The 18584-nt window shown below is 39.9% G+C and overlaps 1 protein-coding gene, 1 long non-coding RNA gene and 1 other non-coding gene across 5 annotated transcripts in view; 1 reads left to right on the top strand and 2 right to left on the bottom strand.

Moving 5' to 3' along the window:
- The window catches only part of LOC140598255 (uncharacterized), a 69440-nt gene that overhangs the window by 30418 nt on the left and 20438 nt on the right, over positions 1-18584 (top strand). The gene's annotated exons all lie outside the window — the stretch shown is intronic.
- LOC112909315 (U6 spliceosomal RNA) lies at positions 5970-6073 on the bottom strand. The gene has a single exon (XR_003233101.1). It is a non-coding gene; the product is annotated as a U6 spliceosomal RNA (small nuclear RNA).
- OTULINL (OTU deubiquitinase with linear linkage specificity like) overlaps positions 12098-18584 on the bottom strand; it is a 31090-nt gene continuing 24603 nt past the window's right edge. For both annotated transcript variants that reach the window (XM_072752735.1, XM_072752736.1), the window contains one exon: positions 12098-18300. In XM_072752735.1, the coding sequence (XP_072608836.1) occupies positions 18127-18300 (174 nt within the window). In that variant the 3' untranslated portion in view covers positions 12098-18126. The remainder of the gene's footprint in view (positions 18301-18584) is intronic.

The raw sequence follows: 18584 nt of genomic DNA, 5'->3' as shown, positions 1-18584 counted from the left end.
AAAAGAGCTGTTCTATAGCATACCGGGCCCTCAAGGAGCTGGGGAAAGCCCGCTGAGTGCCAGTTTACTACAGGGTCGGGACTGTGCCACTTATCTATCAGTAGGCACAAGAGCAATCATTTTCTTAGCATGAAGGATAAGATTTTCTGAAGAACACAGCCTTAGATGAAAAAATGCAGGGAAGAGACATATGTATAGAAAACTCTGGTAGAACATGAGTCAAAATTCATAGCTTCTGGGTTTGGGTACTAACCTAAGGGGATATTAATTCCTTAGTCTATTTATTTATTTTTTTAAATTAATTTTTATTGGTGTTCAATTTACCAACATACAGAAAAACACCCAGTGCTCATCCCGTCAAGTGTCCACCTCAGTGCCCGTCACCCATTCCCCTCCAACACCCGCCCTCCTCCCCTTCCACCACCCCTAGTTCGTTTCCCCGAGTTAGGAGTCTTTATGTTCTGTCTCCCTTCCTGATATTTCCCAACATTTCTTTTCCCTTCCTTTATATTCCCTTTCACTATTATTCATATTCCCCAAATGAATGAGAACATACACTGTTTGTCCTTCTCCGATTGACTTATTTCACTCCGCATAATACCCTCCAGTTCCATCCACGTTGAAGCAAATGGTGGGTATTTGTCGTTTCTAATTGCTGAGTAATATTCCATTGTATACATAAACCACATCTTCTTTATCCATTCATCTTTCGATGGACACCGAGGCTCCTTCCACAGTTTGGCTATTGTGGCCATTGCTGCTAGAAACATCGGGGTGCAGGTGTCCTGACGTTTCATTGCATCTGAATCTTTGGGGTAAATCCCCAACAGTGCAATTGCTGGGTCGTAGGGCAGGTCTATTTTTAACTCTTTGAGGAACCTCCACACAGTTTTCCAGAGTGGCTGCACCAGTTCACATTCCCACCAACAGTGTAAGAGGGTTCCCTTTTCTCCCCATCCTCTCCAACATTTGTTGTTTCCTGCCTTGTTAATTTTCCCCATTCTCATTGGTGTGAGGTGGTATCTCATTGTGGTTTTGATTTGTATTTCCCTGATGGCAAGTGATGCAGAGCATTTTCTCATGTGCATGTGGGCATGTCCATGTCTTCCTCTGTGAGATTTCTCTTCATGTCTTTTGCCCATTTCATGATTGGGTTGTTTGTTTCTTTGGTGTTGAGTTTAATAAGTTCTTTATAGATTTTGAAAACTAGCCCTTTATCTGATATGTCATTTGCAAATATCTTCTCCCATTCTGTAGGTTGCCTTTGAGTTTTGTTGACTGTATCCTTTGCTGTGCAAAAGCTTCTTATCTTGATGAAGTCCCAATAGTTCATTTTTGCTTTTGTTTCTTTTGCCTTTGTGGATGTATCTTGCAAGAAGTTACTGTGGCCGAGTTCAAAGAGGGTGTTGCCTGTGTTCTCTTCTATGATTTTGATGGACTCTTGTCTCACATTTAGATCTCTCATCCATTTTGAGTTTATCTTTGTACTACACATATTTCTATATGATCAATCCTGTCATAACAGAATTTATCTGTAGGGTGAACATGAATTTGAGCCCCATATAAAACTGTTATAAAGGAATTTTGTAAGTTTTAGTATTTCCAAATAAGAAATTATATGGAAAATTTCCACAAATGTTTGAACAGCAAAATTGTGTCAGACCATATAAACTCATGCTTTCGTCTGTATGATTACAGTGGAGTAGGTCGATGACATGCTCTACAAAAAAATCTAACTAAATGCATATGGTTCCATTTCACTGTTTCTCATTCTCACTCAAAGATTCAATTTTAGTTGCCATTTACCAATCTTACTCATATTTAGATATCAAAATAACAAGCACAGGAATTTAACTCTGTCAAATTCCATGAAGTCATAAGCTTCCCTTAAAAAGAAAAAAAATTTTTCAGAGATTTTATTTATTTTTTTAAGAGGAGAGAGAGCATGAGAGAAAGCACAGGAGAAGGGACAGAGGGAGAAGCAGACGTCCCACTGAGCAGGGGGCCCAACACAGGGCTCAATCCCAGGACCCTGGGATCATGAACTGAGCTGAAGGCAGATGCTTAACCCATTGAGCCACCCAGACACCCCTATTATTATCCCCAAAGGGAACAGAGTGGAAGGCAGCCATTTGATCTCTCAATGTCCACTATTTCCTCTGTTCTGCCTTAAGTAAACATGTTGTGTAAGAGGTCAGAGTCCATTTCCATAGGAGCCCTGGGGTTCATTAACACAAAGTTGTAAATGACACTTCTCTTACTGAGGAAAGAAAGTGCATCAATCTGAGTAGGCACCAACAGGAGCCCCTAACACTCTAAAAAGTTGGGAGCTGGATCTTGAGTCCAAATGGTTCAAAAAGTAAAAGCTTCCCATTTCTATTCCATAAGGATTCTTTAATCCTTTCCTATTCCTTCAGTGATTATTGCTTTCTTCAGCTATAAGAAAGATAGCTGTTCCTCTTTTGTGTGCACAGCATCTCAACAGTCTGCTACTTTTCCTTAACAACTTCCCCAACTTGCCTGTCTGTCCTTTGCTATTAGTTCTCTAGTCATCCAATCTGTTCTCTGTTCATTTCCCGCCCCTCCCCATTTCCTGCTCTTGGTTTATTAGTTATATGTCTACATTTTAGTTTTTAGTGGTTGTACTAATGTTTATATCTCCTTAGCTTACCAAGTCTACTTAAATATTTGAATGTTATGTACTAACCTTAAGCAGTATACTTCCATTTCCCCCTACTATCCTTTGTGCTATTGTCATACATTTTGCTTCTGTGTAAACTATGAAACCCATGACATGTGGGGTGCTGTTTTTTTTTTTTTTTTGCTTTACGTAGTTGAATTTTTTAAATGAAAACAAAATACTTTCATATTTATCATATTTACCATTTCTTTTGTTCTTCATTCCCTGTGTAGATCCATGTTTTTATCTGGCTTTGTTTTCCACCTAAAGAATTTCCTTTAATATTATTTCATTGATATTCAATTACAAAGTCTCTCAGTTTCTATGTGTCTTTAGAAGCCTTTATTTCACCTTAAGTTGAACATTTTATTTCATTTTATTTTAAAGTTTTATTTATTTAAATAATCTCTACATCTCATGTGGAACTTACATGATCAAGAGTTACATGCTCTTCTGACTGAGCCAGCCATGTACCCCTTGTTGAACATTTTTTTTCAAGATTTTATTTATTTATTCATGAGAAACACAGAAAGAGAAGCAGAGACACAGGCAGAGGGAGGAGAAGCAGGTTACACGCAAGGAGCTGTGGGACTCAATCCCAGGAATACAGGATCACTCCCTGAGCCAACAGCAGATGCTCAACCACTGAGCCACCCAGGCATCCCAGTTGAACATCTTAAAGGAGATTTTTGCTGGATGTATAACCCCATGTTGACCATATTTTATTTTTTAATTCTGCAATTTAAAGATGCCATACCATTGTCTCCTGACTTGCATCATTTCTGAGAAGAAATCTGCTCTCACTCTTATCTTTGTTCTTCTGTCCATCAAGTGCCTTTTTTCTCTGGCTGATTTTAAGATTTTCTCCATGTCACTGTTATTCAGCAATTTAATTATAATGTGCTTTGATGTGATTTTCTGTGTATTTATCCTCCTTGGGACTCATTAATGTTTATAGATAGATATGTGGGTTCATAGTTTTTTACTAAATTTGGAATTTTTTCATTGTTTCTTCTGATATTTTCCTGTCTCCCTCTTCTCCCTTCTCACTAAATCAGTTTTCTGGGATTCCAATTATACATACAATTAACCACTTGATATTATCCCCAGGTCACTGAAGCCTTATTTATTTTCTTCCATCTTTTTTTCTATATTTCAGGTTGAACTGTTTGTATTGCTACATCTTCAAGTTTCCTGGTCTTTTCTTTTTCTATGACTCAGTCCCATCCAGTGTATTATTTTTTTTTCCATTTCAGCCATTTAAATTTTTATCTCTAGAAATTCCATTTGGTTCTTTTTATATCTTCATTCTCTCTCCATTCTATTTATATTAAAGATTCTTAAATATATTGAGTCTTTTTCTAATAGATATTTCAAAGTTTTGTGTACTAATTCCACCATCTCTGTCATTGTTGAATCTTTTTCTATTCGCTATTTACTCTTTTTTTTTTCCTCTTGGGTTATGGGGTCACCTTTTCCTGATTCTTAGTATGTCTAAGAGTTTTTATTGGACACTGAGTATTGAGTTATTAGGTTATTGAGTATCTGAACTTTGCTATCTTTCTTTAAAGAGCATTAGCTTTGTTCTGGAAGAAGTTAAGCTACTGGAAGATCAGATGGGTTTGATCTTTTCATGGCTTTTAGAAAACTGTTTAAGAATAGGTCCGCAGCAGCTTCTATTTTGAGCTAGTTTAGCCCTACTACTAAGGTATGACCCTCTGGGTTTCTTAAATAGTCAATTTGGAAGGTGATTCTCTTGAAAGTATAATGTTGGATGATCTCTAGCTTGACCTTGGGAAGAGATTCACAAAATTCTCTCTCTGCTATAGTAAAGTTTGAGACCAAAGAGTTTGGGGGAGGGAACAGGGACTGTGAGGTTGGCCGCAGGTGCATTGAAGGACAAAACATATAGCTGGATGCTGTGAAACAGAATGCTCTTGTAAAATAAATAAATAAATAAATAAATAAATAAATAAATAAATAAAAATAAAAAAGTGGCTATCAGTCATTAATCACAAGGTCAGTAATTCAGTGTGAAAATTGATTCTCTCTGTATACAAGAATTTAATGGCTTTCTGGCCTGCCACATATATGATGCTGAACTTCCTGGTCTCTTTGTATACAATGGTACTAAAGGTGTGTTACTATAACTGTGCATCTCCTTAGGACCATCAATTTACAAATAGGAATATGGAGACAGTAATACAACTTTGAAGGGGTTGTCCTTCATCATGTGTCTTTGCTAACATTCCTAAACTTTATAAGCCTCTTGAAATGGTTTTAGGCAGAGAGATTCTTTTCCAGTTATATTTGAAAAATGTATTTTGCTTCATTCATTTGCAAATGCCTTTAGTTACAGCTTTTTATCACTGTCTCTCATTCAACATAAAAACTGATGTTGAAAGCCTTGGGCAGCCCTGATGGCTCAGCGGTTTAGCACTGTTATTGGCCCAGAACGTGATCCTGGAGACCAGGGATCAAGTCCCATGTCAGTCCCCTGCATGGAGCTTACTTCTCCCTCTGCCTCTCTCTCTCTCTGTGTGTGTGTGTGTGTATCTCATGAATTAAAAAAAAAAAAAAAAAAAAAGCCTCATGATCTGGAGGAAGTTTAGGAGTAAAGAAGATGGTTTGGGACCATTTGAAACTATTTCACCATATTTATTTATTTACTTATATTTCCTAAGGTGAAGTAAGGAACTCTGGGTAAACCAGTAAGTTTGGGTACAGTACCAGTACCGGTAATAACATCCATTTTATATAGCACTTTTCTTCCCACATGGATATTCAATTTGGTGCCTGAGGTCATTGGAATAAAGTTTTAACTCTGACTTTTTATATTGTGATTTTATTAGCATTGTTCAGCATATTTACATATTTCATTAGGTCTTAATGATCATTAACTTGTAATAAATATTTTCTCTTCTCTATATTTATTTTAGCTTTTTTTTTTTAAGAAGAGTTTATTTATTCATTCATGAGAGACACACAGAGAGAGGCAGAGACACAGGCAGAGGGAGAAGCAGGCTCCCTGCAGGGAGCCCAGTGTGGGACTCAATCATGGCACCATGGGATCACACCCTAAGCCAAAGCAGACGCTCAACCGCTGAGCCATCCAGACATCTCCATTTATTTTAGCTTTTATTATTGAAGTATAGTTGACATACAATGTTATATTAGTTTCATGTATACAACATAGTGATTCAATTCTACACATCACCCAGTATTCACCACAGTAAGTATAGTTACCATCAGTCACCATACAACATTATTACAATATAATTAAATATATAAAAATATGGAATATGTCAGGAATTTGCACATCATCCTCATGCAGAGGCCACTCTAATCCTCTCTGTTTTGTTCCAATTTTAATATATGTGCTTATAGAAGCACATGCTCTTTTTAAGCCAAAATAGCTCTTGGTTTAGTTTGGCTGTATTATTTTTTTTGTTGTTTTAATAAATTAATTTTTTATTGGTGTTCAATATACCAACATACAGAATAACACCCAGTGCTCATCCCGTCAAGTGTCCCCCTCAGTGCCCATCACCCATTCACCCCCACCCCCCACCCACCCGTTCACCCCCACCCCCCGAACTCCTCCCCTTCCACCACCCCTAGTTCATTTCCCAGAGTTAGCAGTCTTTATGTTCTGTCTCTCTTTCTGATATTTCCCACACATTTCTTTTCCCTTCCCTTGTATTCCCTTTCACTAGTATTTATATTCCCCAAATGAATGAAAACATACACTGTCCTTCTCCGATTGACTTACTTCACTCAGCATAATACCCTCCAGTTCCATCCACGTTGAAGCAAATGGTGGGTATTTGTTGTTTCTAATGGCTGAGTAATATTCCATTGTATACATAAACCACATCTTCTTTATCCATTCATCTTTCGATGGACACTGAGGCTCCTTCCACAGTTTGGCTAATGTGGACATTGCTGCTAGAAACATCGGGGTGCAGGTGTCCCGGCATTTCATTGCATCTGAATCTTTGGGGTAAATCCCCAACAGTGCAATTGCTGGGTCGTAGGGCAGGTCTATTTTTAACTCTTTGAGGAACCTCCACACAGTTTTCCATAGTGGCGTCAGCAGTTCACATTCCCGCCAACAGTGTAAGAGGGTTCCCTTTTCTCCCCATCCTCTCCAACATTTGTTGTTTCCTGCCTTGTTAATATTCCCCATTCTCACTGGTGTGAGGTGGTATCTCATTGTGGTTTTGATTTGTATTTCCCTGATGGCAAGTGATGCGAGCATTTTCTCATGTGCATGTTGGCCATGTCCATGTCTTCCTCTGTGAGATTTCTGTTCATGTCTTTTGCCCATTTCATGATTGGATTGTTTGTTTCTTTGCTGTTGAGTTTAATATAAGTTCTTTATATATTTTGGAAACTAGCCCTTTATCTGATATGTCATTTGCAAATATCTTCTCCCATTCTGTAGGTTGTCTTTTAGTTTTGTTGACTGTATCCTTTGCTGTGCAAAAGCTTCTTATCTTGATGAAGTCCCAATAGTTCATTTTTGCTTTTGTTTCTTTTGCCTTCGTGGATGTATCTTGCAAGAAGTTACTGTGGCCAAGTTCAAAAAGGGTGTTGCCTGTGTTCTCTTCTAGGATTTTGAGGGAATCTTGTCTCACATTTAGATCTCTCATCCATTTTGAGTTTATCTTTGTGTGTGGTGAAAGAGAGTGGTCCAGTTTCATTCTTCTGCATGTGGATGTCCAATTTTCCCAGCACCGTCTATTAAGAGAACAAATTAAGGAAGTCATCATGGAACCTGGAGAAAGTAGACAATGCCAAATACAAACTTTGCAACAAGAAGTTTAAGTATTAAGCCCGAATGCTTTACAGAGCTAACCCCCTGCAAGCTAAAAGGGTTGCTGAAAATGCACCCAGGATAGGTTTAGAGGATCCATAATCCACTTCAAGTCAAAACACTGCAGGAAAGCTCACAGGACTTTGGCCTACATTTATTTATTTGTTTGAGAGAGAGACACAGAGATAAAGGGAGAGAGTGAGCAGGAGGAGGGGCAGAGGGAGAGGCAGAGAATCTCAAGCAGACTCTACGCTGAGCACAGAGCCCCACCCAGGGCTGAATCAGAGGACCAGAGATCATGACCTGAGCCAAAACCAAATCAGGAGGCCCAACTGACTGAGCCACTCAGGTGCCCCTGGTCTGCACTTTGAAAATACCACATGTATCTTCTCAGCTATTTAAATAATTCAACAGCAACAAATCTGCACACAAGGTTAATTACTCTGAGCACCTGCAACTTTTTCCTCTTTTTACCTTCCACTTTGACTACTGAGAAAATGACCTCAGGTGGGCAACCCTGTGTGATGGTTACCCTGCCCTTTTGGTGCCCTTGGGGATTTGTGCTTCGCTCCAGTGAATTCATTAACATTTTTATCAGTGATGATGCTCACTGATAAGATTACTAACCTCAATTACATGGTGATCTGAACTAGATTCTTCTTCCATCGCTGTAAGGTCACTCATGTGAGTTGTAAAAATCTCCACGTATGATAGATGTGGTTCAAGGCACACCGTGCTCATACCCACTTCCCAGAAATTTTGAATCTGTGCTGTAAGGCCAGACACTTTGGCCTTACACCCTAGCCACAGATGATTGGATAGAGTATGACATTTGGTTGCAAGGCCATGGGTGGGCCCTTCCTTACTGTAGAAATTTAGCCTGTGGCTCCTCTTTCGCCCACCATATAGGAGTCCTGCGAAGACCAAGCAGATGGTCGTCTTTGGGACTTCAAAGACCGTCAGGAACCAAGGTATAATGGGTGTATCTGGTTAACACAGTCTGGTGGAAAAGCCTGTTACTTAAGCGCCTCCCATCTCACTTGCCACTGAGAGTGTTGTCCTCTGTATTGGTAATAAGTTTCTAGGACTTCATTTTTCTGATTTCAGTTGTGCACCTTGGGTGTGTCCTTCTGCTTCTGACTTTGATAAAGATCTGAGATACACTCAAGTGTTTTTGCCATGGGTTTGCAAGTTCAGGCTGCCCATGCCCTTGCTTCTTCTAGCTACACCAGCCTGACCCCACATTGTTGTCTCCAACCTGGGACCTGCTTGGCATAGTCCAGGCCCAGGTCAGGCCTCGTCCACAGGCACAGAACGTAGCACAAGTGTTCTATTCATTTTTAGAAATCCATGACCCTACTTAATAACATTCTTTCACAAGCCATAATTTATTTAAAAATCTGTTTCTGGGGACACCTGGGTGGCTCAGTGGTTGAGTGGCTGCCTTTGTTTGGCTCAGGGTGTTTCCCGGGGTCCTGGGATTGAGTCCTGCTCCCTGCGTGGAGCCTGCTTCTCCCTCTGCCTGTGTCTCTGCCTCTCTCTGTGTGTGTCACTCATGAATAAATAAATAAAATCTTTAAAAAAAAAAAAGTAAATAAAAAATAAAAATCTGTTTCTGGGTGAAGTCAGTATCCTTGATTAATTTTAACCTCATTAGAGCTACAATGTTAGCAAAACTTGGTTTGATCTCTAATGTCTACTGTGGCCATTCCATAGGTCATACTGACTTGATGAGTATGTGGAAGTATCATTAACTTCAGAAAGCTTATCCTCCTAGATGTCTAAAAACTTACTCCTAACTCTGGGAAACGAACTAGGGGTGGTAGAAAGGGAGGTGGGTGGGGGGTGGGGGTGACTGGGTGACTGCCCCCGCACTTTTTTTGTGTTAAGCCACCGCATGTGTGGTATTTGTTACAGCAGCAAAGGGAAACTCATACATTGGCTCTCCCACCCCCCTCATGTGGGAGCGATTCCAGCTAGAACTCTGCACCCTGAGAATCTTCCAGAAGTGTCTCTTTGGGTCAGAGCAAAATTGTTCTGAATTCTGTTCCTGGTGTGTAGAAAAACAGGCTTCAGATAATCCCATTCTGCTTCCTGTGAAGGGCTCCTAGTGGCTCTGCTGCTCTGATCAGGGTCACTTTTTGGCCACCCAGCATCCTTGTATGCTCCGCTCCTTTCCTAATTCATGAAGCTTGAAGAAAGGCAGAGACCCCATCCCATTATAGACACTTCCCAATGCCAGAAGCCCCTGCCTTCCCAGCCTCCCTTGCAGCCAGGGGGACAGACATTTGATGAGTTCTGTCACCTGGATGGCTCAGTCGTTTAAACATCCAACTCTTAACTTCGACTCAGGTCATGATCTCAGGATCCTGGGATCAAGCCCCACATCAGGCTCCATTCTCAGCATGGGATCTGCTTCTCTGCCTCTCTCTCTCTCTCTCTCTCTCTCTCTCATAAATAAATCTTTGGCCCAGGGCGCGATCCCGGAGTCCTGGGATCGAGTCCCGCGTCGGGCTCCCTGCATGGAGCCCGCCTCTCCCTCCGCCTGCGTCTCTGCCTCTCTCTCTCCCTATCATGAACAAACAAATCCCACTTGATGGGATGAGCACTGAGTGTTATTCTATATGTTGGCAAATTAAACACCAATAAAAAATAAATTTATAAAATAAATAAATACATAAAATAAAATAAAATAAAATAAAATAAAATAAAATAAAATAAAATAAAATAAAAACTTGTTCTCTTTAAATTCTGGATCAAAGGTATTTCAGGGAAGATACCCACACTATTAGGTTCTTTGCTTCTTTAAGTATTAACAGCTGTGCTTGGTTCTCATCACCTTGCAATTTGGAATTCATCTGATATTTGTCTGAACACTGTTCTCCTCAGAATGATACAGGACCCACCTCCCTTACCACAGGAACTTGAAATCCAGCACAGAAATAAAGTGTAATGTGTTGTGCCCAAGATTAAGAATCCGAGAAACCACCAAGGAGCTGACACCGATGCAAGCGCACGAGGGTTTATTAGCAAGCTCGAGCTTGGGTCCAAGTATACCCGACACAGCGGAGCAGGGATTTGGACCCCAAAGTGGGTTACAGCTGGGTTTTTTATAAGCTGGTCTAGGGGATTTTCAGAAGGGCTGGAGCAATTCCTCAAGTTCTGTTTACATTTTGATGGGCTTTTCAGGGCATTGAGCTCTGTTCTCATTCTAATATGGGACTTTCTACCACGGGTGTGGGCTCTGTTGTCTTTCTGATATGGGATTACGTGCCGAGGACATTGAGGACATTCTGCAGTTTTTCCTATAAAGTTCAGCTCTTATTCACAGGGGCCTAAGATGGCTGTACTTGTGCTAATGCTAAACTTGAGGTGGAATGGCCTTGATTTTTCTCAGCCTCCACATAATGAAGATTTTTGTTAGCACAAAGAACCAAAATCAAAATGAGTTTCTTGCTACTTTCTGCTAAGAGACTATAGAAACCTGTGAAAGCCTGGAGGGGAGATCCCAGCTGCATTCACCTCCTCAGTCAGGTGCCCCGAGCGAGGCACACATTGCATGACTATATACTGTGTCTTGACTGGATCGGTAACAGCAGTATCCCCACAAAACAACAATAACAAAAACGCATTGCCCTAAATCTGGGCAAAATCCCAAACTCCCAGATAAATTGCATCAGAATCTATTGATTCTGGCCTGAAACTCCTATTTCAGTGCTGTTAAAGTGGGCTCTCCAGACCACCATCACATCATGAACCCTTTGTTGCCAGTCTGCTAACATATACAGAAATTGAGAAAAAAATGTTTAGAAACTTTTATAGGAACTTGATCTTGGTGTAACATTTTTTTAAAAGCTTTTATTTGGGATCCCTGGGTGGCGCAGCGGTTTGGCGCCTGCCTTTGACCCAGGGCGCGATCCTGGAGACCTGGGATCGAATCCCACGTCAGGCTCCCGGTGCATGGAGCCTGTTTCTCCCTCTGCCTGTGTCTCTGCGTCTCTCTCTCTCTCTCTGTGACTATCATAAATAAATAAAAATTAAAAAAAATAAAAAATAAAAGCTTTTATTTATTCATGAGAGACAGAGAGAGGCAGAGACACAGGCAGAGGGAGAAGCAGGTTCCTCACGGGGGGCCCGATGTGGGATTCAATCCCAGGCCCCAGGGGTCACATCCTGAGCCGAAGGCAGAAGCTCAGCCCCTGAGCCACCCAGGTGCCCCTTGTTGTATTTTTATTGTATTTTATGAAAGTGCCAATCTGCAAAGCATTAGGAAGTTTAAAAACTTGTCCCTCACCATGAATAGTTTTAAGAGTACTGCTCTGCCACAATTTTCAAAGGGAAAAAGCCACTTTCCTTCTTGCTCTAAAAAGAGAATCATGCAGTGTTTCCTTTTCTTGTACAGTATATAGATTATCTTTACATTCCCCTGTACTTGTCAAGACCTACAGAAGGGACAGCCAAAAATGCAACTGCTAAATATAACTGGTCTCACAAGCAGATTCAAGTGTCCATTATTACCTTGTGAAATATAAACCAAGTGGAAACATTAATTTCTTATTTACCTATTGCTGGCTGACGCATTAAATGTAGATCACACATTCACTGGGGCTGTTTTTCTTTTAATCTATCCGGCATGTTAAATTACAGCCAAAGGTCACCTCTGATAAGAGAGATACATTTATCTCCTATTTACCTACAATGATATGAATATTTTATAACAAATATCACTTTCACCATCCATTAGCTCATCTCTATTCCTTTGTTATTGAAAGGAGTCATAAATGTGTCTACTTGGAATCACATACTGAAAGTTCTAGAACATTCAAGCAACTTTTCAGGTCTTTGCTCCAGCTGTTGGTCAGTTTACACCAGCTGCTTCTCTTCACCAGGCCCTGAGGTCCTTTCCCTGAAGCTCAGTCCAACAGAGAAGCCAGCACCCAAAGGAAATTCGTGCACGTGCTGCCAGCTATGTGAAGCAGTTCCCAAGTTGTTTCCCAGATTTTGTCCTTAGGGATGGCAGTGATAACAAGAAATAGGGCCAGGAAAGTCTCAGGCTTTGCTGTTTGTCCTGATAAATTTGTTTATCTATGGTTAGATGCAACAGAGTAAAGCTATACCATGTCCATGAAGCATTTTAGCATTGCTGGCTTGACCCTCATTCCACCTTTTTAAACTTGAGGATGAACAAAAGTGTAAAATGCTACAGTCATACATAACATACATTTTAAAACTAGACATGGTCATACATGATCATACATTTTAAAACTAGGATTTTAACCGCCGACCTCCTCTGTTTGGTTCCATCTAAATATTCCATGTGAGGCTTTATAAGTTAGGAACAACAACAAAATTCTTTATTTACAAATAAGCTATTTCAATGGAAAAAAATGTTTCTGTACTTAGCAATGCTTCTCAGAACACATTCCTGGTTTAAATAAGCTGCCTATGCAGATGGGTTTTACAGCCCATCCAGACTAAGCTGGAAATACTTTTTTTTTAATTTTAGGAAATCCTCTTGACTAAGCTTTCCAAGAATCATCGCAAAAAAGTGACGCTGATGGAAGCAAAATGACTGAAAGAACAACCCATGATCTGATGACAATGGCTGTGTGCACCAATAGATCAGTTGTGTATGGAAAGTTGGGTTGGTTTATTTATTATTATTAGTCTATCTATTTATTTATGAGAAATTTAGCAATTTCTTAAAAAAAAAAAAAGAAATTTAGCAATTTCTATGCCTAATGTAGGGTTTTGAATTCACAACCCTGAGATTGAGAGTCACATGCTCTCCCTACTGAGCCTGCCCGGGACACTTCCCCGCCCCCCTGGAAAGCTGGTTTTTAAACAGAGAACAATATTTCTCCAGAGACACCAGCCAAGAATAAACTTTAAATCCCACATGTTGCTTATGCACCAGAACTGGCTTTGTACCACACATGTTCCAACAGAGCTCTTGATTCTGCACACAGTCTATGGCCTTCAAGGGCAGACACACTGCACACACCTCTGGCTGTTCTGCAGAGAACTGGGGCTGTCAGCTATGAGAATGAGTGGTTTTCCATTACTTACAAACCATGTTGATATTAAACATAAACGTAATCCAGATAAACTTTCATTTTCTCAGGTTACAGGATAGGAAGGGATTAAAACAAAAGTGAATTAATGAAAGACCCACCTATTTTGAACAAATAACATAAAAGTGATTGCACAATTTGGAACCACTTAATTTTGTCTGACAGTAAAACGATCTTTGTGATGAAAATAGGACTTGAAGGAAACAATGTCTATAGAGAAAAGTGGACCTAAATACGGTCAATACTAAGGTAATGAAACAATAGTAAACCCAATGACAAGTCACCTAATAGACTGTTACAGTCTTAGATCCATGAAAATATAGATTGTTATTTTCATGTTTTACCCAATAACTAGTCTTAAGCAGTATGAAGCACATTCTTGTGAAAATAGACCAACTGAGAAAAAAAAAAAAAAAAAAAAAAAAAAAAAAAGAAAATAGACCAACTGAGGAACTTGCTGACATTAATTCTAAATTAGTCATTTCTGTATTCATATTTGTAAAGGCTTTCACATATCAGCTTAGTTATCAATTCAAAAATGTATCTTCTTTAATGTGGAATTTCCAATATTTCCAGAGTACCCAGAAGTTAGACTTTTTTCCTCAAGATTAGCTTGGACAGAATTAAAATGTTCTTTCTTGGGGATCCCTGGGTGGTGCAGCGGTTTGGCGCCTGCCTTTGGCCCAGGGCGCAATCCTGGAGACCCAGGATCAAATCCCATGTTGGGCTCCTGGTGCATGGAGCCTGCTTCTCCCTCTGCCTATGTCTCTGCCTCTCTCTCTCTCTGTGACTATCATAAATAAATTAAAAAAAAATAAAAAAATGTTCTTTGATCTCACTAAAATATGAGAAAGTCATCTGATACAGAACAATAATTATTTTCATGCAGAATTCATTTGCAAGGAAATCCTTGTAAAATCAACATGAATGCCCCCTGATTCCAGTGGCTCTTTCCTTCTGGTTCAAGACTGGGAAGGCCCACATCCAAGACTTTCGAGTCACCACGATGGTCCTGAATCAAAGGATAGTATTCCTAGGATGAAACCAAATGCTACCTGTGATCATTTTTTTACTTTGGAGATGAAGGAGGACAGGATCCGCCTGACCCATCAGGTCACCTAAACCCCCCTTACATTTGACTTCTGCATGTAAGCCTGGAGAAAATACTGAGATGAGAAGGCCATGATATAAAGACTGGAGAAGTAAAAAAAAGTCGATGTGCCAGGCAGGGGGAATTAAATTTGGCCCTTTATAAAAAGGTCCGTCTTGAAGATAAAAAAATTTCTGAGGATGGATCATGGTGATGGTAGCACAAGAGTGTGGATGTCCTTAATGTCACTGAACTGTACCTTTTGCCACAATAAGAAAGTCAGTCTCATACTGGTATTCATACAACCCCTCGGTATGGACACATGCAGCCAAAATTTAAGAGAGAAATATATTCTGAAATCAGAAGGAGACAAGGGTGCCTGGGTGGTTCAGTTGGTTAAGCCTCCAACTCTTGATCTTAGCTTGGGTCTTGATCTCAGGATTGTGGGTTTGAGCCCTGCATTGGGCTTAAATAAAATTTTTTAAAAATCAGAAAGGAACAAGGACATATGTTTGCATTTTTGCTATAATTTTCTCATCATTTAAAACATGTAAGGTTAGGAAAACATTAACTGTTGGCGCCACACAGGAAATTCACCTCCAAATTACTGTTGGCATTTAAGCGGTATTGAATGTATATACACTTCCTTTTAATTATTCATTACACAGCGAATTAAAAACAAAACAAGACTAAAAACACCCAGTACCTCCTCCCTTAAGATCTTGTTTTGATACCTTCCCAAAATATAGTGACTATTTAAAGGTCTTTATTCTTTTACTTTCCTTGTAGCAAAATGTCTCCACCCTGCCGTGCCCCCTAACACACAGTTTAGGATAAAGATAATTGGTTAATATGTCACAGAGTTACAGGCTGCCAATCCCTAGAGAAAAGTTCTTCCTTTCAATCCTGGACCTATGTGAAAACCATTACATTGGGTAAGAAGATACAAGGTGAGTGGTAATGTACAAATGCCAAGTAGTGCCTGGAGAGCTCAACTGGGGTCATAAGTCTAGAAGAGACATTCCATGAATATCACTGCTGTGGTCTGTCATCGTGTCTGTTTGTGAACAAAGGGTGGAGTTCATTTTTTCTTGGTCCCAGTAATAGATCATGGGGATAACTTTCAACAGGGCCAGTTGAATGACAGGAGTTATGCAGAATCATAGATGCTTCCAAGCAGGAATGCACTATAAACATCAATTAAGAACTCTTATTTAAAAGACAAAAAACACAAAACCTCTTGTTTTGTGTGTTTAACAAGGTTGTGTTCAAAGGCGCTTGGTCTGAGCTGATTGCTTTCTGACTCTTCAACCAGAAAACGAAATGACAGCAAGCACAGCACAATGTACTACTGGACATCTGGCTTAAGTACTATGCACAAGTGATTATTCTCAGTACAAAAGAATCGGGATGTTATTTTCTTTTTTTAAAGAATTTATTTATCTGGGAGAGAGAGAGAGAGAGAGAGAACAAGCAGGGGAGTGAGTGGCAGGCAGAAGGAGAGGGAGAAGCAGGCTCAGGGAACCCAATGTGGGACTCGATCCCAGGGTCCCAGGATCATGACCTGAGCTGAAAGCAGACGTATCACCACTTAACCACCACCCAGGTTCCCCTGGATGTTATTTTCATAGACCATAGTATTTAACATCCCTTAATTTATTTATACTGTAGTGGAAACAGTATGAAAATGGGAGAAAACATTAGCATCAAAAGTGTTAGTAAGTCACTCTTAGAACGGATTTGTACATTTGAAGTAGTATATCATTGGCCAAGATCCTTTAAAAGTTGTTTTGTATTTATTGAAACTCACAACAGACTAGCAAAGTACCTTCAAAATAAAGATTAACAAAATTAACTAGAAAAGTATTTCCAAAATAAAGATGACCAAAAATTATTAGCTTGAGTATATTAGTTGTCAATTGTTGCTCTTACACATTATCAGAAAATTTGTGACTTAAACAACACAAATATATTATCTTACAGTTCTGTAGGTGAGAGATCTGACATGGGTTCCACTGGGCTAAAATCAAGGTGTTGGCAGGGCCACGTTTCTTTCTGGAGGAGGCTCTAGGGAAGATTCTTCTCTTGCCCCTTCTGGCTTTCAGAGGCAACCCCCATTCCTTAGGTCATGGCTCCTTCTTCCATCTTCAAAGCCAAATGTTGTATCTCTCTCTGTTCTGTATTTCACATTTCCTTTGACTCTGACATTCTTCCAATTCCCTCTTCCCAGGACCCTTGGGATTATGCTGAGCCCACTTGAAGAACCCAAAATAACCTATTTCCAGGTCAGATTAGTACCTTAATTCCACCTGCACCCTTATTCTTCTTTGCCCAACATATTCACGGATTCGGAAGATTAGGACATTGACATGGTGGGGTATGGGGGCGGCATGATTCCACCTACCACACATTAAATACATGTCAATACACATTAAATACACCACAGTTTGTTTGTTTGTTTGTTTGTTTATTTATTTATATGATAGTTATTTATTTATTTATTTATTTATTTATTTATTTATTTATTTATATGATAGTCACACACAGAGAGAGAGAGAGAGAGGCAGAGACACAGGCAGAGGGAGAAGCAGGCTCCATGCACCGGGAGCCCGACGTGGGATTCGATCCCGGGTCTCCAGAATCGCGCCTTGGCCAAAGGCAGGCGCTAAACCACTGCACCACCCAGGGATCCCACACCACAGTTTAATGCTTTGTAATAGTTCTATAACTGTCATCATTAAGTTACCTTAATCTACAGAATTAATCATTTTTATCCGTATAAAACAGAGTGGACTGGCCAGATGCAACAGTAACAAAAAAATGTAAAGCAATATAAAACAAATTGTACAACATTACAAAGTAGTGATTATGTGTATGTATTCATATATGTATCATTAAACTATACAATGTATACACATGTGCATATGCCTGTACACACACACACACACACACACACACACACACACGATTTTTACAGTTAATCAAGTGGTTCTATAAAATCAATACACCATAATGATTCCGGGGAGGGTAATGCTTCTGAAACAATGCCATGCTTATGAAGATCCAAAATCAAAGATGAGGCTCCTAATGAGAATGTCAAGGTTAGAGACAAATTCTTTCCTGGTTAGTCCTTTTCCTCTTTTTCTCTCAAATTATTTCCTGTACATTGTTGTACTGCCCAAATTTACCATTCTTGTGCCCTTAAAGGCCTGCCGCGTGTGAAATGACCAGCCCATATGAACAAAGTAAAACCATCAACTGGCAAATATATCAGTGAGGCTGGTTTGGAGGAAATCACTGGAAAACACTGGAACACCTCTAGGTCCAGTGCACCTGCCATTCCAGAGAAGAAGGTCCTCATCCTTTCAATGGCCGCAACGCTAGCTTTAGTTTTCCAGCTGGACTTTACTTGAAAGTGTAACCACTGTCATTGGTGAGAGCTGGTGCCTAGCCCACACCAGACTTAAAAGACAGGAATGTGATAGTGGTGGTCATTTTCCGTCAGCAGGGAGATCTCTGGCCACTCCCTGGGCGCCAAGTCTGGGTAGCAGACCTCGAAGTCTCTGGAGTTAAACTTGAACAGCCTGAACACTTTTATCTTTATTTCAAGGGAGTGTCCAAGAATAAACATATCAATCTGGAGAAGAGATAAAAAGAAGTCACAAACACACACTTCCAAATCCCTGGCCCCACCAGAGGAGGGAGTGTGTTCTGCAGCTTATGGAGCATGTGTTTATTTATAGACCTACACATGAACCACTGAGCGGCCACAATCAGGAACAAATGCTCACTATGTGAAAGGCAGGGTAAGGGAGAGGAACATCTTTGTAGACTAGCCTGAAAATATTACAAGAAAAAGCTGTTTGGAAAAACAAACAAACAACGAATAAAAAATAAAGGAGTGCTTGCAATAATAAAAAT

The sequence above is a fragment of the Vulpes vulpes genome, chromosome 3 (genome assembly GCF_048418805.1).
Source record: "Vulpes vulpes isolate BD-2025 chromosome 3, VulVul3, whole genome shotgun sequence".
Taxonomy (NCBI): Eukaryota; Metazoa; Chordata; class Mammalia; order Carnivora; family Canidae; genus Vulpes; species Vulpes vulpes.
This window is presented reverse-complemented; position numbering and strand designations above follow the sequence as displayed.